Raw genomic sequence first — 23,724 nt, 5'->3', positions numbered from 1 at the left:
GCTGCGCTTTCCTGCCCGGCCTTTGACCACTTTGTTTCTTTTCTTTCCCTAGTTTTCTGTTCCACAGATTCTTACCTCTTCCCTCCCAGGATGTCTATAAAAACCACAGTCCCTTTTGCTGCTGTGCAAGCAGCTCCCTTTGCCTTTTTCTTCCTGCCTGAACCCTTGAAGGCAGGGGAGAGGGTGAGTCCACCTTCCAAACCAACAAAAGCCACTGGGATATTTTCCTAAACCGAGTCAAGCCAGCGTGTGACAAGCACCAGTTCCACTGGTGCATGAAAGCAGCCAGTCCTTATTTCAAAGAGAACTTCTGTTGCTTTTTTCTTCTTTCTACATCTGCGCTAACATTCTGTGATTCTTAGAGAACCAGAATTCTGAAGAGCAAAGACCAGAACCAAGAATGCTCCAGCCAGAAGGATCTTCTAGGAGGAAGGAAACAGACCCGACCTCTGCTTGCCCGGGTTCTGCGTTAGGGAGATGTGGAGCTGTGCAGACCAATCAGGTGTGGCTGGCACTGCTAAGGGGATATGGATGCAATGAGACAGGATCACAGGGAGAACTAATTTACATGGGCTGGGGAATCAAAAACGAGTAGCATTAGCCTAGCAAATTATTAATTGGATATGATGCTAAAAGCACAGGCAATGAAAAAAATATAAATTGGACTTCAAAATAAAAAACTTTTGTGTATCAAAGGATACTATCAAGAGAGTGAAAAGAGAACCCACAGAATGTGAGAAAATATTCACAAGTCATATATCCAATAATGGATGGATATAAGGAATATATACAAAATTTCTGTAACTCAACAATAAAAAAACAAACACCTAATATTAAAATGGCCAAAGGGTTTGAATAGACATTTTGAAAAGAAGATGCACAAATGGCCATAAGCACGTGAAAATCAATATATCACGAGTATTTTGTGATATGATATGATATCATTAATCATTCAGTTCAGTTCAGTTCAGTCGCTCAGTCATGTCTGACTCTTTGCGACCCCATGAATCGCAGCATGCCAGGCCTCCCTGTTCATCACCATCTCCCGGAGTTCACTCAGACTCAGGTCCATCCAGTCCGTGATGCCATCCAGCCATCTCATCCTCGGTCATCCCCTTCTCCTCCTGCCCCCAATCCCTCCCAGCATCAGAGTCTTTTCCAATGAGTCAACTCTTCGCATGAGGTGGCCAAAGTTCTGGAGTTTCAGCTTTAGCATCATTCCTTCCAAAGAAATCCCAGGGTTGATCTCCTTCAGAATGGACTGGTTGGATCTCCTTGCAGTCCAAGGGACTCTCAAGAGTCTTCTCCAACACCATAGTTCAAAAGCATCAATTCTTTGGCACTCAGCCTTCTTCACAGTCCAACTCTCACATCCATACATGACCACAGGAAAAACCATAGCCTTGGCTAGACATTAGGGAAGTGAAGTGCAAATCAAATCCATGTAAGATAGCACCTCATACCCATTAGGATGTGTGTGTGTGTGTGTGTGTGTGTGTGTGTGTGTGTGAGTCGCTCAGTTGTGTCTGACTCTGAGACCCCATGAACTGTAGCCCACCAGGCTTCTCTGTGGCAAGAATACTGGAGTGAATTGCCATTCCCTTCTCCAGAGGATCTTCCCACCTCAGGGATCAAACCCTGGTCTCCTGCATCGCAGGCAGATTCTTTATCGTTTGAGCTACAGGGAAGTCCTTACCCATTAGGATGACAACCATCGAGTAACAACAGCAGGAATAACAAATGTGGGTGGAGATGCTGGAACCTAGTACACTGTTGGTAGGAATGTAAAATGGTGAAGCCACTGAAGAAAACAGTGTGGTTATTCCTCAAAACCTACACATAGAATCACCATATGACTCTACTCCTAGGTATATACCCAAAGGGATTGACAGGGAGAACTAAAACAGACACCCGCACACCTGCATTCTTAGCAGCACTATTCACAACAGCCAAAGATGGGCCCAAGGGCCCATCAACAGATGAACAGATAAATAAAGGTGGTCTATCACTACGATGGAATATTATTCAGCTGTAAAGGAATGGCATTGTGAGCCACCCTACAAGATGGAGGAACCTTGAAAACATGCTGAGAAGCCTGACACTAAAGGACAAATACTGTATGATTCATTTATATAAGGCACCTAAGATAGTCAGTTCATGGAGACAGAAAGTAGAGTGGAGGCTACCAGGGATTGGAGGTTACCAGGGTTGACATTGGCAGTCAGTGCCTAATGTGTGCAAAGTTTCTGTTTGGGTAGATGAAAAGTTTTAGAAATAGTTATAGTTGCAAACGCTGTGAATATAATAACACCAATGAGTTGTACGGTTAAGACGGTCCATTTTATGTTGTTTACATTTACCACAATTTTTAAAAATTAGTAATGTAATATACCAAAAGCCATTGAGTCGTATACTTTAAATGAGTAAATTTTATGCTATGTCAATTATGTCTTAATAAAGCTATTGAAAAGCAGTGCAGCCCTCCCCCTATGCAAGTCCCATGCAAAGACCCCTAAGTTTCAGGAAGGGGTTTGATGCCTTAGAGACACTGACCATCTGGGCCTGGGCCCTCACAAGGATGGGGCAGGAGCACGGGCATCTCCCCAGCCCTGAGCGAGATCACGCGAGCGGAGCCTTCCTCCCTGCACCCCAGCCCTGCCCGCTGCCTCCAGCGTCTCCTCTGCAGGCTGGTTCTGTGCTGAGCACACAGCCTCTCCTCAGAAGCCAATTTTCTGCACAGCGAAAATGTTTTCTCTGTGCCCACTTTAGCAGATGGCCCCCCACCTTGGCCTGAATTGAGAAGCACAGAAATCAAACAGCGGACAGACGGCTTCCTTGGCAATGCCTTATAGGCACACAAGCATGCAAACTCACACCCGCTCTCCTCACCCTCCCCCATCCTCCCCCACCATTTGCCTTCGTTGTTTCTGAGCCTGGAGCTGGTCCAGGTGCCTGAGCTGAGCCTTCTTCTGCCCACAGACCACCCACTGGGCACCTGCCCCAGGTGATTGTTCATGGTAGGTGCTCAGGAAATAGGTATTCAATAAATGAATGAATGAATAAGTGTATGTTTTTCTTTTTTTCCCATTTTGTAAAACTTGAGCGTAGTTGAGGTACAATATTATATAAGTTACAGGTGTACAGTATAGCGATTCACAATTTAAGGCGGCTCAAATGGTAAAGAATCTGCTTGCAATGCAGGAGACCCAGGTTCGATCCCTGGGTTGGGAAGATCCCCGGAGGAGGGCATGGCAACCCACTCCAGTATTCTTGCCTGGAGAATCCCATGGACTGTAACCCACCAGGCTCCTCTGTTCATGGGGTGCCAAAGAATCAGACACGACTGTGCGACTAACACAACAGACATTTATAGATATTATCAAATGTTGGCTGTATTCCTTGTGCTGTACGATATATCCTTGTAGCTTATTTTGTACATGGTAGCTTCTACTCTTAGTTCCCTACGCCTGTTGTGCCCCTCCCCTTACCCTTTCCCCACAGTAACCTCTAGTTTGTTCTCTGCACCTGTGGGTCTGCTTCTTTTTTGTTACATTCATTAGTTTATTGTGTCTTTTAGATTCCGCATGTAAGTGGTATCATACAGTATTTGTCTTTCTCTGACTAATTTCACTGGCATAATGCCCTCCAGGTCCACTGATGTTGTTGCAAATGACAAGATTTCAGTTGTTTTTACAGCTGAGTAGTATCCCATTATATATACATATACATATTCCAGTGTGTGTGTGTCTGTGTGGGTATAGTATAGGCCATATCTTCTTTATCCATTCATCTGTTGATGAACACTTAGATTGCTTCTGTGCCTTATCTTGGCAATTATAAATAATGCTATTCTGAGTGCACATCTTTTCTAATTAGTTTTAGGGTTTTTTTTTTTTAAATGTATACCCAGGAGTGGAATTGCTGGGGCTTTCCTGGTGGTTCAGACAGTAAGGAATCTGCCTGCAATGTGGGAGACCTGAGTTGGATCCCTGGGTCAGGAAGATCCCCTGGAGAAGGGAATGGCTACCCACTCTAGTATTCTTGCCTGGAGAATCCCATGGAGAGAGGAGCCTGGGGGTCTGTAGTCCATGGAGTCACAAACAGTGGACCTGACTAAGCAACTGACACTCTACTTTTCATAGTAGTTCTATTTTTAGTTTTTCAGTTTTTAGTTTTTTGAGAGACTTCCATACTGTTTTCCACAGTGGCTATACCAATTTACATTCCTACCAACAGTGTAAGAGGGTTCCATTTTCTCCATACCTTGTCAACATTTATTATTTGTGTGTGTGTTTGTTTGTTTTTTCAGCCATGTACCACACAGCATGTGGGAACCTTAGTTCCCTAACAAGGGATGGAACCCATGCCCCCTGCAATGGAAATGAGGAGTCTTAACCAGTGGACCATCAGGGAAGTCCCTGTGTTCTTTTTGATGACAGCCATTCTGACAGATGTGAAGTAATATCTCATTGTGGTTTTGATTTGCACTTCCCTGATGATTAGTGATGTTGAGCATCTTTTTCATGTGTCTGCTGGCCATCTGCACGTGCACGTTGGAAAAATGTCAATTCAGATTTTCTGCCCATTTTTTATGCAGGTTCTTTTTTTGATGTTGAGTTGTATGAGCTGTTTGTATATTTTGGATATAAACTTCTCACTGGTCATACCATTTGCAAATATTTTCTCCCAGTCAGTAGATTGTCTTTTCCTTTTGTTGATGATTTCCTTTGCCGCGCAAAACTTTTAAGTTTAATTAGTTTATTTTTGCCCTTATTTACTTTGCCATAGGAGACAGAGCCAAAAAAAATGTTGCTATAATTTATGTCAAAGAGTGTTCTGCCTATGTTTTCCTCTAGGAGTTTTATGGCTTCTGGTCTTAAATTTAGGTCTGTAATCCATTCTGTGTTTATTTCTGCATATAGTGTTAGAGAATGTTCTTATGTTATTCTTTTACACAGAGCTGTCCAGTTTTCTCAGCATCACTTATTGAAGAGACTGTCTTTTCTCAGCACCACTTATTGAAGAGACTGTCTTTTCTCCATTGTATGTGCTTGACTCCTTTGTTGTAGATTAATCAATCATGTGTGTGGGTTTATTTCTGGACCTTCTGTCTTGTTCCATTGATCCATATGTCTTTTTTTGCACCAGTACCATTCACTTTTGATTACTGTAACTTTGTAGTATAATCTGAAGTCAGAGAATGTAATTCCTCCTGCTCTGTTCTTCTTTCTCAATATTTTTTTTTGTAATTTAGAGCTTTTTGTGTTTCCATACAAATTTCACAATTATTTCTCTTGTTCTTGAAAAAATATCATTGGTAACTTGACAGAGATTGCATTGAATCTGTAGATTGCCTTGAGTAGTGTGATAATTTTAGCAATATTGATTCTTCCAATCCAAGAACATAGTATTGATACATCTTTCCATCTGATTGTGTTGTCTTCAATTTCTTTCAACAGTGTCTTATAACGGCTTTCCAAGTACAGGTTTTTTTACCTCCTTAGTTAACTTTATTCCTAGGTATCTTATTCTTTTTGATGTAATGGTAAATGAAATTGTTTCCTTAATTCCTCTCCCTAATAGTTCATTGTTAGTGTATACAAATGCAACAGATTTCTGTGTATACATTTTGTAGCCTCTAATCGTACTGTATTCATTCATAAGGTCTGGTACTTTTCTAGTGGCATCTTTAGGGCTTTCTACTACACTTATCTGTGAACAGTGAAAACTTTACTTCTTCCTTTCCAATTTGGATTCCTTTTATTTTTCTTCTCTGATTGCTATGCTTAGGACTATCAGTGCATGTTGAATAAAAGTGATAAGAGTGGGCATCCTTGTCTTGTTCCTGATCTTAGAGAAAATGTTTTCAACTTTTCACTGTTGAGTATGATGTTGGCTGATGTTGGTTTGTCATATATGGCCTTTATTATGTTGAGGCATTTTCCTCTATCCTCACGTTCTAGAGTTGTCTTTTTTATATAAAATGGGTGTTGGATTTTGTCAAAAGATTTTTATGCATCTATCCAGATGATCATATGGTTTTTATACTTCTGTTTCTTAAGGTGGTGTATCACATTGACTGATTTGCTGATATTGAAAAATCTTGCATAATTGGCTTAGATTCCACTTGATCATGATATAATATCCTTTTAAAAGTATTGTTTGATTCAGTTTGCTAATATTTTGTTGAGGATTTTTACATGTATGTCTATCAGTACTATTGGTCTGTAGTTTTCTTTTTTGTGATGTGTTTATCCAGTTTTGGTATCAGAATGATACTGGCCTCATAGAATGAGTTCAGAAGTGTCTCCTTTGCAATTTTTTGGAATAATTTGATAAAGATAGGTATTAACTCTCGGCTTAGTACCAGCCTCTAACAACCAGAGCCAAGTCCTGGAGTCTGGGATTCCAGAGCTGATGTCACACCATTAGTGATTGGGGGTAGGGGTGGGGGATAGCCTGACACAGTTGGATCCAGAGTCCAGGGCGTCCTGAACCTTGTGTTAGTCTGCTCGTGGGCAGAGCTGGGGCCCAGATGATTCCAGGGCAGTGTCTGGCCTGCTGACAGGCAGGCTGTATCTGCAGGCTGTGGGATGGTGATTTTCTTCTGTCTGGTGCCTGCCCACTGGTGGGTGGAGCCAAGTTCTGGGCCCTCTGGTGGGCAGGGCTGTGTCCAAGGGAGGCTGAGGGCTCAGGAGGTCTTTAGGCATCTGGTCTGACCTGATGGGGCTGTGTTCCCACCCAGTTAGTTGCTTGGCCTGAGGTGTCTCAGCTCTGGTACCTATACAGGCTCTTGGGTAGGGCCAGGTCTTGGCCCTGATGAGCTAGAGGGAGGATCCCACACAATGGTGCTCACCAGCATTAGCATCAATGTGGTAGAAGGAGCTCCGAAGAATGGCTGTCCCTAGTGTATATGTCCCCAAGATGAGCCACTCCTCAAGCCCCCACCCTCCCTGCATCTCCAAGAGGCTCCCCAAGATGAGCAAGTAGGTCTGGCCCAGGCTCCTATAGAATTACTGCTTTTGCCCTGGTCCTGGAGCATGAGAGACTTTGTGCACACCATTTGAGTGAAATCTCTTTTCCCCACAGTCCTGTGGGGCCCTCCAAATTAAGCCCTGCCAGCTCTCAAGGCCAGTGGCTCTGGGGGCTCATTTTCCTGGTTCAGGACCCCTGGGCTGAGGAGCCTGATGCAGGGCTCAGAACTCTTACTCCTGTGGGAGGATCTCTACACTGTAGTTATTCACCAGTTTGTGGGTTGTCCACCCAGGGTTATGGGACTTGACTTTATCAAGGATCTGCCCTTTCTACCAGTCTCAGTGTGGTTCCTTCTTTATGTCTTTAATTGTAGAAGATCTCTTCTGGTAGGTTCTGGTCTTTTTCATCGATGGCTATTCTGCAAATAGCTATGATTTTGATGTGCTTGTAAGAGAAGGTGAGCTCAGGGTCCTTCTGCTCTGCCATCTTGGCCAATCTCCTGTGTGTCTGTTTTTCTAAAGGCTCAGTTGTGGTTATCCATTTTCTCAATACCCTTCTCTTCCCCTGTCCACAAAGGGAGACTGCCAAATCCAGGTCATGGCAGGGGGCTCTGGACTTGTGGCCCCTGACCCAAGTACCTATGAGTACCCTGATTTATATGGTAGCTGAGAAACTTTTGGGGAGACAGTGTCACCCAGGTCCACCAACAGAGATCAGAAATAGTCTGAAGGTTTGAGGGAGGACAAGAAGGACCCTGAAAGGATAGTTAGCATTGAAGAACAATCTGCTGAGGGCAGATTGCATGGCTGCTGGCCCAATGGTGGGGCAGGGAGCAGAGGTGCCCTATGTGAGCAGGGGTCTTGGAACAAGTACATCAGGCAGCCTGCAGAGAGGGCCCTGCTGGTCCCCACAGATTGGTCCTGGGCTCCAGGGAGAGTCCAAAGACTGAAGAGACTGCCTGGTCCCACCCTGTCTTCCTATGCCAGGGGAAACTAAGTCCTTGAAAACCATTGTTTATCTCCTTGAGTGAATCTCAGGAAATGCCAAGTGTGCTTCATGGGAAAACCACGAAATGAAATGATTTTCAGTTTTTAAGGATCAGACTGTTCAGTTCAGTTCAGTTGCTCAGTCGTGTCCGACTCTTTGCCACCCCATGGACTGCATGCAGCATGCCAGGCTTTAGAAACAATCAGACTGTTAGAAACAATTTCTTTGAACATCAGGAGAGGAGGGAGGCTCTGCTTCCATGGGGAAGGGCATCTTGGGAATCCAAGGCCACAGGAACTCACCACATGCATCACATGTGAGTGAGTAAGAACCTGGGGGCTCAGGGATGATGACAGAGCAGTGGAGTTCGAGGGAAGAGCAGATCTGGTCAGAGGGTCACAGGCTCAGGTTGGCACTAGGTCCTCTTCAAGGGGGTGTCCTCCCTGGTGCTGACTTCTACAGATGAATTCTGAACCTATAGCTAGTGTGGAAAGACAGAAGATTTGCAGTCTGAGCACCCACCGTGCCACTCACGAGCTCAGCAAGTCACTCAGCCTCCCCACTGGCTCCTCATCTGCAAACTCAGCGTTGTCATCAGGGTAGCCATTGGGATGATGGGAGATAAAGCATAGGAACGAGTCAGGCACAGAGTGTGATGCACAGTATGGATGCCAATGGCCCCTGGAGGCTGGCAGCACTGCCAGGGCACCTCCAGAGGTGGAGCACAGAGACTCCTGAGGGCCTGGGCCCTTGGCAAAGCCAGCTGATGAGCCTGAGCCCAGGCAAGCACCACCAGCTGTGAATGGGAAAGAATCTCCTAGTGAGGGTTCAGGGTGGGAGGAAGGCAGTTCTGCTAAGGTCAAGGCAGCAGTTCCAGCTGACTCCAGCCCCCAGAGGGACCCTTGTTGGCTGGGCTGAGCATTCCAGTCTCTTCTATAGGGCATCTGGTTTCTACAAAGAAGCCAAGTCTGAGCTCAGAACCACAGGCCTTCCAAAGAGTTCCAGAACCTTTCTAATTTCCCCACAGCCACCGCTTTTCTTCTCTCCTATTTCCTGTTTCCAGCCAGCAGTTAACTCTACAGAGCCAGGTGGCTTTGTACTCCTTGGAGGTCTGCAGAGAGGGGGCTCCTGGGCACAGGCCCATTCGCTGGGAGCCTTGCAGGGAGCAGACGAGGAGATGGAGGAGGCTGGAACTCCTTGAATTGTGCTGCTCCTACTCTGGGGGGCCCACAGATGAAGCACAAGCCCCAGCTTCCTAGAGCAAGGACCCTCTAGGGATTGGTCTATACTCTGCTGCCCTTGGGGGGCTTCTGGGGTGGGAGGAGTGTGCCCCTAGAGCAGGTCAGCCAGGTGGTGCAGGAGAGACACAAAGGTTGAACCCTAGGAAACATGGGGCCTGTCTCTATGTGTGCAAACAGATGGATAGAAGCTGCAGCTCAATATAAGGAATTGGGCACAACAGAAAAGAAATATGAAAGATAGAAAAGAAAAACTCCCAGCTGGAGCTGTTTGAAAGTGGGCCAGACTGTCTCTATGGATAGCGAGTTCCCTATCATTGGAAGTGTGTAAGCTGAGAACATTTTCATGCATCTGATGGGCAGTTGGCATCAATGGCTTTGGAGACACTCTCTGGCTTTGAAATCCTGAGCCTGTGTCCCTCTTCTCCAGCTCCCATTTGCTGTCTCCTTGTAAAGCTGCTATTCTCTGCTCCACAGTCCCTAAATTCAGCCCTTGATGTGCCAAGATCAGGTGTGAGAGGTGGGGAAAGTAATTTGTTTCTAATGATAGTAAAAATACTGAAGTTTTGAATGAGCACTTTCATAGAAATTAGAAATGTAAGAGTGATGTTATTACAGACATAACTGTGCACTTGCAGGAGTGGGAGGCAAAGAGGTGGTGTGTCGGCCTGAGCTGCTGGCACTGAGCACAACCCTGGGCCCGGCCACACGTGTGCAGCCTCCAGGTGGACACTGCACACCAAGGGCAACTAACAGGCCCAGGGTCTTCAGCCTGGCAGGGGTTTCTCTCTCTCAATTGGGGTTCCTACTGCAGGGTCAACAGGGTGAGTGGTCAACTGCTCTGAGGCCAAACCCCCTCCGTACATACTACTCCAGGCAATGGGCAGCTCACTTACACCCCACCAAACTCCAGCTCCTGAGTCCTGGCCAGGTCCCATCTGTTAACTCAGCATGTGTGTGTGTGTGTGTGTGTGTGTGTGTGTGTGTGTGTGGGTGGGTGGGTGGGTGGAGTGTGTGTGCATGTACATGCATGTGTGTTGGGGCATGGGGGAGACCAATCAACCAGGCAGGTTATTTTGACTTGTGCTCATTGATTTTATCCCACAGAAGGGAACAGCTCCACGGCTCCATGTCCATCCAGTGGCTAGCTTGGCCCATAAGGAACCAGGGAACTGAGTTCTTCTCAGTGCCCAGGGTTCCCACATCAGCCATCTTCTTGGTATATGAACCTGGGGGTGCTGTCTTGCTTGAGTGCAGGGAAACAGCCTGGGGACCCTAAGGATGGGTCAGCAGGGATATGGCAAAGGAGAGCAGGGCTGCTTGGGAAGGACAAGCCCAGACCACCTGGGACCTGTAGCCAAGTGTGCTGTGGGCAGTGCATCGGTTCAGGAGGGAGCAGGGCTGCAGATGAGGTGAGGAACGGGCAGATACTCTGCAATCCAAGCCCCAGTGTGGTCTCTACACACTGCAGAATCACTTCACTGCTCTCTGCCTCGATGTCGGCTGCACCTGTGAATTGGGCAGGCCCTCTCCCCACACCCGATATCCACTATCACCAGGTGGCTGCTGGATTTTTGAGGGGCACAGGGCAATGGGTAGGCAGGCATATCCTGGGAGGGCCCCTGAGGTCGCCCAGTAGGTTGAGGTGACATTTGCAAGCTTGAGGAAAGAAGAGATATTCCAAGGAGACCACAGTCTTTCTTCACTCTTTACTGTGTAAAAATAAACTCAACAATTCATGTCATTTCAGCAAGAAAATGAAAAAAAAAGCAAGAATACCAGTAGAAATAGTGCATTTCCAGAACTGCTGATGGGAGGTGGCAGGTCCCATGGTTTTGACCCATTAGATACCCAAAAGGCTGTGGATCATATGAAAAATGTACAGCTTTGGTTAGCAAATAATGAAAAAGTAAGATACATCAATTCTCTTTCCTATTATACAGTATATACAATATAACAATATCAACCAGAAGGGGTTTGCTTTGTCGTTGTTGATTTTTTTTGGCAAATAAGACAAAATTGGGACTCTAAGTATTGGGCTTTTTTGTTCTCAATGACTTGTTCCCTTTCAACAAATGGCACTTAAGTCCACTGTACATGGAAGTGATACATTTCCCATCATTAGTTGAATAAATTTACACACTGTGTTTTAAGAGATGAAACCATGACTGCTTTAAGCCACGTTTTGGTTGCCATAAGATTACAAAGGATACCATCTTCTTAATCTTCACAGTTCAGAACCCTAGTTTCTTCTATCAGGTTTGGAACTGACCATCAAGTCCTCTACTCATTCCATTTGACAAGTCAGCTCCAAGACTGAGGGGCCACCATCAAGGACCAGAGCATATCCAGTCCCCAACATGTCTTTGAGAACAGGTGGCCCCTCCCTGGAGCTCATTGGAACAACTGTGACCCTCATGCCGGCCTCTCCCTTCCCCTTCACTCCCCACAAGACACCCCCTTGGTCTCAGGTCCCAGGGCTGGTGACAAAGTGATCTTTGCAGTCTTAGAAAATAAACTGTGAATCTACAAAAGGAACAGAAAGCATACAAAATGTATCTCTTTCTTCCAAAATACATGCTTTCAGTTCTACGTTTTGGCGGAGCCTGAAAAGTATTTTCAAGGGAAATATAGGTTGAGTTAATTTATAGGTTTGTCCTTTTCTTTCATAAAAATACTCTTGTTTTGGTAATAAACTTTTTCTTCTAGAGTAAGAGAAATAATACTGTGTTATCAAAAGCAAGAAGGCTTACGATTCAAGTGGGCTCTAAGCCCTCGAGGGCCCGGAGAGCCTCTGTCAGTAGCTCTGCCGCCTCGGACACCCAGGGAGCTGTGGGACACCAGCTCGGCAAAAGCAAACACTGTCTCGACAGTGCTTTTTTATCTCCTTATTTTATAAAATGGCTTACCTGAGATAGGCATGTATTATTCAGTGCAAGAGGGAACATCAATCAGATTAAGGAGTAGATGGAAACTATGTGGATTAGATTTGTGGCTGTGTCATCTACCTTTCTCGGGGCTGGCGAAGTGCCAAGTGTTAACACAGTGAGGGAGCCAGGGGCTTGGCACAGGCTCCAGTTGGGGCGGAGGAGGGAGTTAAACATCAGCTTCTGTCCCTGGCACCATGGGTGCATCGGGGTGGGGGGCAAGGAGGGTGAACAGGTCAGGGAGGGGAGGCCAAAGGGACACAGGTGTGCTCTGCCCACCTTTAGTTAGGGCAGAGGATGGCTTGTGGTCCTAAATGGACAGCTCCCACCGAGCCCACTGGGGCAGAAGGTGGTCTGGGGTCCGGTAGATCGCTAGATCGGCAGGGGCTGGTGGGAGATGCCGAAGGAGAGCACCTAGCACCCTCTGGGCCTTGCCTACAGCTCCGAGATGGCTGAAGTGAGGGGTGGGGCTGATCTGGTCTAGAGGGGGCTTCCAAGCTCTCGCTCTGTCCCAACCACAGGCGATGTTAGGCTTGTTCTCAACCTACACGTTAAAAATACTTCTTGGTGTGTTTGGGGAGTGGGGAGGGAGAGAGGGACTCCGTCTCTCCCGTGACCTCCTCCGACACCCTTGGCTTGCTTACCCAGCCATTTTCAGTAGCTACATGGATGGTCACAGAACAAGGGGTGGCACTGGGCACACAACACAGAACCAGAGAAGTTCATGCAGGCAGGGGAACACACACCAGACTGAGGAAGCAAGGGACACACCGCCCCGAGGAACATGCAAACGAGAAGGTCCCTGCAGATCCATAGATGCCACAGCCGGACGGGCTCTGACAAAGCACGATGGTCTCAGAAAAAAGCCACTGTTGAACCACAACACGCAGCCCGGCGCCTGGGCCGCACCCTCAGCACGAGAGTGATGCATTGCAGAACGGCGACTGGGTACCGTGCAGACACCCACGCAGACACCGACACAGAAACACCAACACAGACACACACAGATGCACTAGGTTTCCGACACAACACGGACCTGCGTTTAAGGAGACAGGTGCCTCTGGAAAAAAACAGAAGACAGAACACCTGCTCCTGCTGAAGAAATGTCTGCAGCTGTAGATGAGCCAGGCAGTGCAGTAGAATTTCTAGAAAGACTTGCCAGCCTTTTGCTAATTAGACTCTTGGTGATAGAGTCCAGGTGGCCCTTGGGTGTGCGACCCCCAGATGGTGCAACAAAGCAGGGAGCTCACCCTCCCCTGGGCGTGATCCGTCTGAGTGCTCTTCTTCTCTCTCTCATTCAACACACATGTACGCGTACACGTGCGCGCGCACACACACACACACACACACACACTTTTCTCCCCACCTTGGAAGGACTAGAAGGAGACACACATGTTAGTTTTTCATGGGGAGAAAAAATGTCAAAGCTTCTGGACACTGATTGGGTGTCAATGTCACCAGTTGGTGACGGGTTGGGGGCTGCATCAGAACTTGAGCTCTGTAAGATGGGGAATGGGTTTCAGGCCCCGGCCTGGCCATGCCTAGCTCTCCATGGAGAGGTCTCTGGACTTGCCTCAGCCTGGGTAAAGAATATGGCTGTCAGAGTTACCACGGACCTGGCCCATTGACTGGCTATGGCCTTACATGGCTGGGTCTCAATCAGAGTGTGGGTTTCCTGGTCTAAAAGATCTGTTCTCCAGCTGATCCACTGAAGCCTCAGGTCATCCACTGCCAGAGGCCAAGGGGAAGGGTCCAGAGGTCCTGGCTTCCTGGGCAATGGGTGGGATGCTCCTCTCTTGGGGTCACCAGCTGGCCGCTGGAGGGGAGCTTGGGGAGGTGGGAAGGCTGAGGGCTACAGATGGGATACTGGGCCAGAGCTGGCTACGCTGGGTGGGCAGGCCAGCCTCCCAGGCCCAGTGCTGTCCTTAGGGGTCAACAGCAGGATGCCTGGCTCCTGAGGCTAGTGCCACCTCCTCTGCCCCCTCCCAGCATGTGGTGCCATCACAGGACACAGTCTGCCTTCAACCCTTCAGAGAGAATTTACTTCTACGACAAAATACAAATTCTCCTTGGAGAGGTCCCTAGCCTTTAACAAAGCGCTAAAAGATATTTATTCTATCAATATAGAGATATGTCGCTCTGAAAAAGGTTTGCAAACAAAGATGAACGCATGGCAGGAGAAGTTGCACCAGCCCCAAGGCACACGGGCGGCCACCAAAGTTGGCAAGTACAGAGATTAGACCAGTCATGAGACTTCCCAAAGCAACAGAGAAAGAAGAAAAGGAATACCTCATTTTAAAAGAGAAGGCCTCCCCCGAGAGACAGATCCTTGTAGACACACACACAGAGTCACACTCACACACGAGTCCTCTCACCTACATGTGCATTTTTCAAAATGTCTCAGCCGCCAGTGTTGGTGGTGAACGGGGCATGCCTGAGAAACAGCGCGGGCTCCTAGAGAGAAGTGGGGACACCTGCGGCAGATGGGAGCCGGGCCTGCTTCTCACGTGCACGAGGATGAGACCAGGCTGTGTGCGTGTGCGCATGTGCGAGGGCGGTGGCCTTGAGTCATTCCTGGGGGAAAGGGAGAGAAGAAGAGACGACGGATCATCACCGCACAAGCAGGGGGAGGCGGGCGGGGGCTGGGGACCCGGGGACCCGGAGGCTCAGCCCAGCCCCAGGCCTCAGTTGATCTGGCGACAGGCTTCGAATGTCCACTTGGTGGCTCCACCGTAGATCTCGATGTGGGACTCAGCCCAGGCGATGACGTTGCCGGAAAGGGCCTTGGTGCTGCAGGTGGCCAGGTTGTACACCTCCCCCGGGGTCAGCTTGCGGTCCCAGATGTTGAAATGGGCCAGCTCGCCCACAAACGCTTGGGTGGCATCAAACCCGCCACCCAGAGTGTCCTTCAGAGAAAAGCAGAGGGTGAGGGTGGAGGGGGTCAGAGTGGTGAGTGCCTATCAGGAGAGCCTCCCTAGCATGTATGGCTCTCACGTCCACCTCTGGGCACATCTGTCTCAGCTGTGCATCAGTCCCTGCCCTCCAGGGAGCTCAGGAACAGCAGTGATGCTGGCCTCCTCTGCCCTGGATGCAGAGTTTCTCCTGGGGGCACCTGAGAGGTGCCCAGTGAGGGAGGGTGTCAGCTAAGACCGTGGACAACCGTGGGAGCAGGGCCTGGGGGCCTCCCCTACACTCCCTGCCTCTCCCCAGGAAACTCTAATGTCACTCTTTGCTAGCCATAGCTGCCGAACAAGAACAGAAGGCCTGGGGCTCTCCTGCCTGCCTTTCCCTCCTGGGTGCCCAATGGGAGACAAACCACTTCCAGGAAATAAATTATGCATCACTAAGTGCACGATTGGCCTTCCCGTGCCAAAGAGCATTGCTGCAGTTGAGAGTCTGGAGACAGAGCCCCCTCTTCCTGCCTTTCCTGAAAGAACCCACTCAGAGTGGGGACTTTGCCCAAACTGCTTCATCACTTGCTTCCACGGCTTCTTCTCAGGGGAACCACTTCCCTCTCCAGCTCCCTCCCACTTTGCTTCCTGCTGCCTCTCTCCCCTCCCTCCCAACACACTCTCCTTTCTCCGGCCTAGTCTCCGGTTGTGGGGCTCCTCCCCCTGCAGCCAGTGGCCCCCACTTCCCCCTCACCCTGTCCCTGCCCCCCACAGCCTGTACCTGCTCCTGGCCCAGCACCAGCACGCCTTGTGGCTTGATGGGGTGATAAGGTGCTAGGTTCTCGCCGTTGCCGCCCTGGGTGCCATCCTGGTAGGCTTCCCAGACCCCATCCCGGGTGGTCCAGGTGATACAGATGTGGTGCCACTTGCCGTCATTGATTACAAAGGGCAGCTTAGCCACCTGGGCAGGAGAACGACATACAGGACAAGATGGGAATGGGCACCATCAGGATCAATGATCGTCACTAGTTACTAGTCATAGGTATTTACAGTAAATATCAAGAGCCATTACTGAGTTCTTGCAGCACCTGCCCCTCGGGACTGTCAGGCCCATCCATTGATGGAGTACAGAATCACAAAGGAAATGGGAAGCTTTGTCCAGATTGATCTGAATATGCAATCTCCTCACTCCTACTCACCCTCCTACCTCTGGGCCAGTCCAAAAAACCTGCCCTCGGATGAGCCACCCCTGGGGGCTGACTTCACTGCTGCTTTCTGGGCCTCTCCTCTCTTCCAATGCTCCATCTCTAATTGCCAGATCCTCTGGGTCTAAAACCCGCCCAGCCTTTTTACAGAGACTCTGAAAGATGCCAGGGGAGATGGCACCATGCCTTTTAACGCTCCAGAGCAGCCCCTGACCTGGAATTTCACTCCCACTCTAACATTTCAGGCGGGGAGGCTGCTTCAGCTGACAAAAGAACCCTCATACCCTTTTAACTTGGGGACATGGGGCCCCAGAAAGGCACAGCCCTCTCTGGGCAAGGCATCAAGAGCAAAGGCTTGGACTCCAAGTCTCAGTCCAGGTTTTAGACATTAACTACCAAAGCTGGCGTGGTGATGAGGGAGTTGGAGAGCTGACAGCTAATTCCACAGCTAGCAGGGATTAAGGGCCAAGATGGAGACGGGTTCCTTGGAGGGAAAAGGTGCCCTCTCCCAAGGGCTTATGCAGACCTGGTCTCCTCCCAGGGGCAGGGGGCTAAGCAGGATTGATGTGGACTCTCTGGGAGCATCCTTACCACCACCCCAAGCATCTATGGTCTCCCAAATATGGGGGAGGAAAGTCAGCTCCAAGACCAGCTGAGGGAGGGAGTCAGGGTTTGATCAGCCGGATGGATTGGCCCCTGGATCCTCCTCCTCCACCCCCATCTGTGAGGCCTCTGTCTGGGAGGGTTCCAGCTTCCCCGTGTTCACAGAGAATAGCAAGGGTACCCCTCCCCATTTCTCCCAGTTCTCACCCTGCCCCTCCTTCAGCCCCGCCTGGCGAGCTCTCCTCTTGGGGCCACAGTAGCACCCGAGGCTGTGTATCTCATACCACCCAGACCTGCCCTGGCCACTGGCATGGACTGGGGCCCCAGAAGCCTCACCCTGCTGCCCTGCAAATCCTGAAGGAAGGGTAGAGGCTCTACCTTGTCGTTGATGAGGATCTCCATGGGGTTGTTGCCCCACTCAATGAGGACCAGCTCATTGGCCTGGCCGGGCACGGCATAGGAGAAGGGTGTGCCCACCCCCGGTGCCGCACTGGACTTGAGCCACATGCACACTGTGAAGGCGTACATCTCCGGCAGGCTCTTCTTCACCTTGGCGTACATGTAGTTGGTCCGCAGTGGGAATGTGAGCTGGAACTTATCTCCAGGGCGGTTGTCCTTCTGACCTGCAGAGAACGGGACACAGTACCGACACCTGCACCTTGACAAAGCGCCTGTCCCAGACTAAAGCAGGCTTGCCAACCCCCCTGCCCCCAACCAGGCTCTGTGATGCAGACAAAGCAGACTCCTTTCTGTTCTGTAGATGCTGAAAACAAAGCTCAGAGAGGTCAAGTACTTTGCCCCAGGACACAGGGCCAGACCGAAAGAGCTGGCCCACAGTCTCTGCACTCTGGGTCCGGTTCCCACATAGTGGCCCCCGTGGACAGGCTGGGATGGGGAAGCCTGTACACAATGGGCTCTGAGTATCTGCACCTGAGCTGGGCAGTGGCATGGGGAGGGAGTGGGTCAGGGCACACCCTGTAAAGCAATGCTTGTTCAAAGGTGTGGCTGCAGAGGAAGGGGGTCTCCTCACCAGGAAAGAGGCTAACTCCCCTCAGAGTAGCCCCTCTGGGAGCCCAACCTGTTTCACGATGCTGGCTGCTGCTCAGAACAGGCCCCTGGGGCCCGTCACACTTCCTTCAAGGCCAGGACACACTGCAGCCCCTGGTCACTCATCTGACCCAGCCAATTCATCCTGAGGACTCAGGCTGTTTCCAGTATCCCATCCACCCCACAGGAAGGAGAGCTGTCCCCTCCGAGTCTCTTCGAGCAGCTCTGTCTGCCCCTGCAGAGAGGGCAGGACAGCAGGGAGCCCGAAGATGGCCCTAGAGCCAGGTTCCCCTAAGGTGACTGCTTTGAGGACAATGCCAATCATTCTCAGGGTGAGCTTCCGGTATGTTTCCTGAAAAATCACACTCATTGCCCCATCACCTCCCTTTATACTCAGCCACCAGCTCCCTGTCTGTCGGCAACATCTCCAGGGAACGCTTGTCTGCCCTCTCCCAACTCACACACCCACTGTGGCTATGACCCTGGGCATGGTGTGACTGATTCCAGTCAAAACATTCCAACCCAGCAGTGGGCATGGGCACCCAGCCCAGAGCCAGGAACACACACCCACCAGCTTCAGGGTGTACACGGGGTGCTGCCAGAGAGCCCAGCACTAAACCGGCCCTCTAGGCCAAGAATTATTTCTAGAAGGCATCCCACTGGGTCAGCTACCCCACCCCCTTCCTCTAAGCCAGATGTCAGGGAACAGAGCAGGGCTGGCTATGTTCCCCTTCTGTCTCAGGCTGGCAGCCCCCTGCCCTTGGAGCAGATCTGGTCTCTCTCCAGGGGGTGCTCTTCATTTCCCCAACCTCCCCCTTCTTTCTCCCTCCTCCCTTCCCCGATCTGTTTTTCAGTTACATAACGTGCCTTAAGATGGCACTGTTTAAATCCATCCAGCACACACTTTGCAGTCCGAGAAGGGTCACGTGGCCCTGCTCCCAGCCTCGCATCCCCCCGCCTCCCCTTTTACAACCTTGTTTGATTTCTGAGGCTTCAAGGCTGAGCCTCTCAAGCTCATCCGTGAGCCCGGGCGAGACTGGGACTTGGGGTTGGCGACTTGAACAGGGGGGCAGCATGCAAGATGCCTGAGCTTGGGTCATTTATAAGAGAAAACCACAGGAGTGTGCTCAGGGCTGGGGAAGGGGGACCTGGAAATCCCTAAAGGATGCCAGGGGCTGCAAGGAACTGGGAGGAAGCCTGCTCAGGGCCCAGATCTGCTGTGGACCAGGAGGACCCAGCTGCAGCCCGTGCCCTGCTCTCTGCTGGGGATAGGGACTGGCTAGAACCAGGGTTTCTTAGCCAGGGAGGACTTGGTCTAGCCATGGCTCTAGTGCAAAGTTGCTGAAGACTAAACAGATCAGACTTGAAAAATTCCTGTGAGTGTGTGACTGTGGCAGGGGAACAGGGAGGGAGCCCCAGGCTATCCCTTCCTCACTCCATTTCCCCAGATGTCCCAAGCCCAGGGCACCCTAGCCCTGCTAGGAACATCAGCTGGAGAACCTAAGGTAGAAATGGTGGAGGAGCTCAGGGCTTTTACACTCCCGACCTGAGCTGTGCAGGAAGCCAGGGCCAGAGGCCGGGTCCCACTGGTCCAGGGAGCTGAGATAGGATGCAAGGACAGCCCTCTCCCTACCCCACCCCATGACCACTACCTTTCTCGAGCTCGCTGATCCGCTGGTGCAGGGAAGTCAGGGCGCTTTCGATCTTGACTCTTTCCTCGGTGTCGTTTTTGGGGCCCCCTTTGCCCTCCTCCAGAGTGTTCACCCGAGACAGCACCTGCCTCTCCAGGTCATCGATCTTGCTCTGCAGCAGATCCTTGAGACTGTTGGTCTGGCTGGAGGAATTGAGCCGGCTGTACTGCTGCGGGGGTGCAAGGGCGGGGGGGAAACCATATCGTTACGCGTGGAGTAGGGACCGTGCCGGGAGGCCGGTGGCGCGGTCCCCTCAGGGCGACTGCGGGGGCGGCCTGGCAGGGAGCTCGGGCTAGTGCCCGTTCCGGGGCCCGCAGGCTTGGGGAGGCCTCAGCCAGGCATCCGCACCCGGCCGAGACCGGAGTTGGGGGTGTCAGGTAGGGTCGGAAATGGAGGTGGGGGAGGGCAGAGGGGCGCGTGAGCCGGAGGGGAAACAGAGGCGCGCGCGGACCTCGAGGTTCTCCAGGCGGGTTTTGAGCGACTGCAAAGTTTGCCCGAGTTGGCTGAGCGTCTCAGCGGCCGGCGTCCGAGACAGGTCGCCCATGGTGTTCTTGCCCGAGCCGGGCTGCTTGCGGCCGCCGCCGGTCCGCGCCTCGCCCGCGCTCGCGTCCAGGGTGCTCTGGCTCTCGCAGCGACCCAGCTTGGTGGTCAGCTCGCGGATGGTCTCCTTCTGGCTCAGGATGGTCTCCTTCTGCTGCAACACGGTCTCTCGGAGCTGCAGCACGTTGCTCCGGAGCTCCTCGGCGCCGCCGGCGGCCACGGACGCGGCGCACATGTCGGCGTCCACGGGCACCGAGGTGCAGATGAAGCGCGTCGGCCCGAAATCCTGGGCCCCGCTGCCCAAGAAGCAGAGGGCAAGCAGCGCACAGGTGCGCGCGGCGCGGCCGGCCGGCATGGCTGCGGGCGCTGGGACCCGGCGCTCCGGGCCCGGCTCGGCTCGGCTCGGCTCGGCTGGGGCTCCGCGGGCGGCCCGCGCTCTGGGCGCCGCGCTGCTGGCTGCTCCGCCGCGCAGTCCGCACCGCCGCGCTGTCCGGCCCCCACTGCCGCCTGCGCTGCGGAGCCCGCGCCTTTTATGCCACCGCGGGAGGGGCCTCGGCGCTGGCGACGTCAGCGGGGGAGGAATCCCGGTTTAATTGTCTGCGGCCGGGTCCCGCTGTGCGGTTGGGGTCGCAGGAGCGCGCAGTAGGGGAGACTACTCCCCAAACCCCGGCGCCGCCTCATCTTTTGCACCATCCTCTACCCACCCGCCCCCGTCCCAGCCTGCGCCGCTTCCCCGAAGGCGCCGAGAGCGGAGGGAGCCGGGTGTGGAGAGTAGGGTGGGCCGGGCCGCGGCCCCGGACTTCTGGATGGGCCACCTGCGTGCTGCTCCAAATCTCCGACGGGACTTGGGGCACACGGGAGGCCACGGCGGACCCGAGGGACAGAATTCGGCTCACCCCGCTGGGCCGAACACTCGCCGGGCCTCGACCGGTCCCCAAGGACTCAAGTCGTCCACACCTGTGTGCCGGGTTGGGGGTGCCGGGAGCAGAGCCTCGCTACCTTCCCAGGTTCCAAAGCGGGGTCGCGGGGTCGCTCCAAGTTTCTTCAATGTCCGTATGGGGTTGTAAAGATGCTACACACCCCAGGTCGCGGGGCTTCCCTATGACCTCGCTCTCGGCTCTCCTGCGCCCCCACCACCCCGGCTCCGGGCTTTGGAGACTGGCAACATCTCCCGGGAATGACAGCCACCACATCATGCTGGTGGGGCAGGCGGGCAATTCTCGGAGGCGTCCCTAGCGGATTAAGCCTTTCCTGCCAGCCAAGCGGGTCCGATTCCGGGCAGACGGCGCCACCGGGGCTGGACGCTCCCTGCAGCCTCGCGGGGAGGCGCCGAGCTTCCGAGGGGGCCCTGCAAGCGGACCCTTTGCGCTCCCCGAGCGCCTTCCCACAGCGGAGATGTGAGGGCACGTGTGCGTGTCCGTGTGCTAGTTGGGATGCATCCGTGTGTCCATGTCTGCGTGTGTCCGCGTGTGTGTTGGGCTTTCTGGAGCCCATGCACCCCAGCTCTGCCCACTTCTCCGCGGGTGGCGAGGAGTCCCGGGCTTCGGGAGGGGGGCGTCACCCCTGAGGAGCTCCACGGTATGCTATGTTACTCATAGTCACCTCACTCACCCACCCACACACTTGAGCCATTTTTTTCTGGGCAGCGGCGCCCCAGGCTTCGACTCCCAGTTTCCCGTCCGGTTTCCGGTGCCCGACTAGGACCTAAGCCCCTGCCGGTCAGAGCCAAAGGCGCTTCGGAAGCCGCCGCTCCAAGCTCCCACTGTACAGAGGAGGCGCCAAGATTCCGGGATCTGACTGCAGGCGACAGGTCGAGCCAAAGAGACAGTCCCAGTTGGGGCAGCCCGGAGGACACCCTCGCCCCGCACCCCGAGCCCCTCATTCTCCTTCTCTGGGCGCCGCGATGGCCCAACAGCTGGGAAGCTCCCGGGTCCCTGCTCGGGGCTGACTTCTGCCCGCGGATGGGAAATGAAGCCACTCTATTGGGACCTGTTTGATAAAACAAGATCTCCTCCCTCTCCGCATCCTCCTCCCATCCCCGGGGCTACCCGAGGTCACAGTTCTTTCATTGCTTCAGCCGTGAACCCTCCGCTAGCGCGGGGCTGCGAGCCGGCGCGGCCCTTGCTCGTCCATTGGCCTCCGCTTCCCGGCGCCAGAGGGACCCCGCGGCCCGCACGTGGCAGGTCTGGGCTCCGCGCGACTCTGTCCAGGGCTGTGCGGGAGTTTCAGCCCCCTGGGGCCGCGCTCGCCCACCACCGAGCGCCGGGACCCGCTGAAGCTCACGGCCCGCCCCTGTGCCGCGGGAGGGGCTGGCCATGACTGTCCCACGCGTGTCTGCGCCTCAGGCCAGCAGGCGACTCCAGAGGAAATACCCGCGCGAGGGGCGCGACGGCTTCTGCCTCCACTCCCATCCCGCGACCGGATAGGGTCATTTTCCCGGTCCAGGGCTTCATTTGATCGAAGGCGGGTTCCCGCGGGGCCTGGGGGGGAAGCTAACCGGGTGCAGAGGGAGCGCGCGCCCAGAGATCGCGTGGGCGCGGGAGAGGAGCCCAGCTGGGCCTGGCCGGCGGTGTGGACTGAGCCTTGCCTCCTGAGCCTCAGGAGGGTCAGGGACTTGCCCGAGCAAGGCAGGGACTTGGGCTTGTACTTCCAGAGATCTCAGTGATTGGCACCCAGGCACCTGGGCCCTGAGAGCCAGACCTCCCCTCCCCACTCCTCACCCCTATCTCTAGGAGGGAAGTATGGAGATCCAAGGGGACCAGACTGTGGTCAAGGGCCCAGTACCCTATGGTCCCTAGGGCGACCTCTGTGGAGCACCCTGTCTGCCAGAAGACAGTATTGGGGACAACTGCAGCAGACATGTGGGCTCTATTGGGAGATGGGGGCAGGGCACGCTATGGCAGATCTCTGCCTTCTTGAAATCTTTTAAACTGGACCTCAAGACTCTGGGAGGGGGGATTCAGTTCTGGTAGTTTTTTGGCCTCCTCTTCCTCCCTAAGGGCTTCCCACGTGGTGCTAGGGGTAAATAATTTGCCTGCTAATGCAAGAGACGTGAGAGACATGGGTTTGATCCCTGGGTAGGGAAGACCCCCTGGAGTAGGAAATGACACCCCACTCCAGTATTCTTGCCTGGAAAATTCCATGGACAGAGGAGCCTGGAAGGCTATAGTTGCAAAGAGTCGCATGGGGTCGCAAAGAGTCCTGCACCACTGAAGCAACCGAGCACACAGCACTCCCTCCCTAGAGTTGGGGAGGTATCTGGCAGTTGGGGACTAGAAAATGAATGGCTGCCTTGCCTAAAACTCTTGGGGAAGGAACCTCTAGTTGCCTAGCTACCTGATCTGGAGGTGTGGGATGAAGGGGCACCCTCAAATGTGTACATCCGATTTTCCCCATCCTGCATCGCATACCCCAGGACTGCAGCAGTGGTAGGGATGGGGGTGGGGTGTGGGGGAGGAAGTGCTGTACCTGCTTGCAGTGGAGTTGGGAAGAGATGTGCAGGATCACACATGATGGGGTTTTCCCACCTCACAGACACAACAGATATGAATAACCTAAAAAGCATAGACAATAGTAAAGTGTAGTAGAAATAATTAGAAAGTGATGAGTTCTGACTACCT

At 52.6% G+C, this 23,724-nt stretch overlaps 2 protein-coding genes across 10 annotated transcripts in view; one reads left to right on the top strand and one right to left on the bottom strand.

Annotated features, from left to right (window-relative positions):
• Window positions 1–23,724, top strand: part of ENDOV (endonuclease V) — an 82,503-nt gene that overhangs the window by 36,363 nt on the left and 22,416 nt on the right. For 2 of the 9 annotated variants that reach the window (XM_069541966.1, XM_069541949.1), the window contains 2 exons: window positions 363–502; window positions 4,310–5,829. The exons of 4 other annotated variants lie outside the window; for them this stretch is intronic. In XM_069541966.1, the coding sequence (XP_069398067.1) occupies window positions 363–502; window positions 4,310–4,348 (179 nt within the window). In that variant the 3' untranslated portion in view covers window positions 4,349–5,829. Of the gene's footprint in view, window positions 1–362; window positions 503–4,309; window positions 6,219–23,724 lie in introns of those variants that run through there. 3 more of the 9 variants (XM_069541954.1, XM_069541962.1, XM_069541964.1) reach the window with 3 other exon arrangements.
• On the bottom strand, window positions 10,895–20,606 carry NPTX1 (neuronal pentraxin 1). The gene is made up of 5 exons (XM_069541948.1): window positions 20,016–20,606; window positions 19,526–19,733; window positions 17,205–17,449; window positions 15,800–15,979; window positions 10,895–15,033 (listed from the first exon to the last, which is right to left on the bottom strand). The coding sequence occupies exons 1-5, from the start codon at window positions 20,457–20,459 to the stop codon at window positions 14,812–14,814; spliced, it is 1,299 nt and encodes a 432-aa protein (XP_069398049.1). The 5' UTR covers window positions 20,460–20,606; the 3' UTR covers window positions 10,895–14,811.

The sequence above is a fragment of the Ovis canadensis genome, chromosome 11, assembly GCF_042477335.2.
Source record: "Ovis canadensis isolate MfBH-ARS-UI-01 breed Bighorn chromosome 11, ARS-UI_OviCan_v2, whole genome shotgun sequence".
In the NCBI taxonomy this organism is placed as follows: domain Eukaryota; kingdom Metazoa; phylum Chordata; class Mammalia; order Artiodactyla; family Bovidae; genus Ovis; species Ovis canadensis.
The sequence above is the reverse complement of the archived record's forward strand: the minus strand, read 5'-3'. Positions and strand labels throughout refer to the sequence as shown.

What these genes read in the sequence shown, in the direction of transcription:
- NPTX1 (XM_069541948.1), bottom strand. Translation starts at nt 20,459, where the DNA reads ATGCCGGCCGGCCGCGCCGCGCGCACCTGTGCGCTGCTTGCCCTCTGC. An exon ending in CCCGCCTGGAGAACCTCGAG is followed by an intron (nt 19,734 to 20,015) that starts GTCCGCGCGCGC and finishes GCACCCCCGCAG; the next exon opens with CAGTACAGCCGGCTCAATTC. An exon ending in TGGTGCTGGGCCAGGAGCAG is followed by an intron (nt 15,034 to 15,799) that starts GTACAGGCTGTG and finishes TTTTCTCTGAAG; the next exon opens with GACACTCTGGGTGGCGGGTT.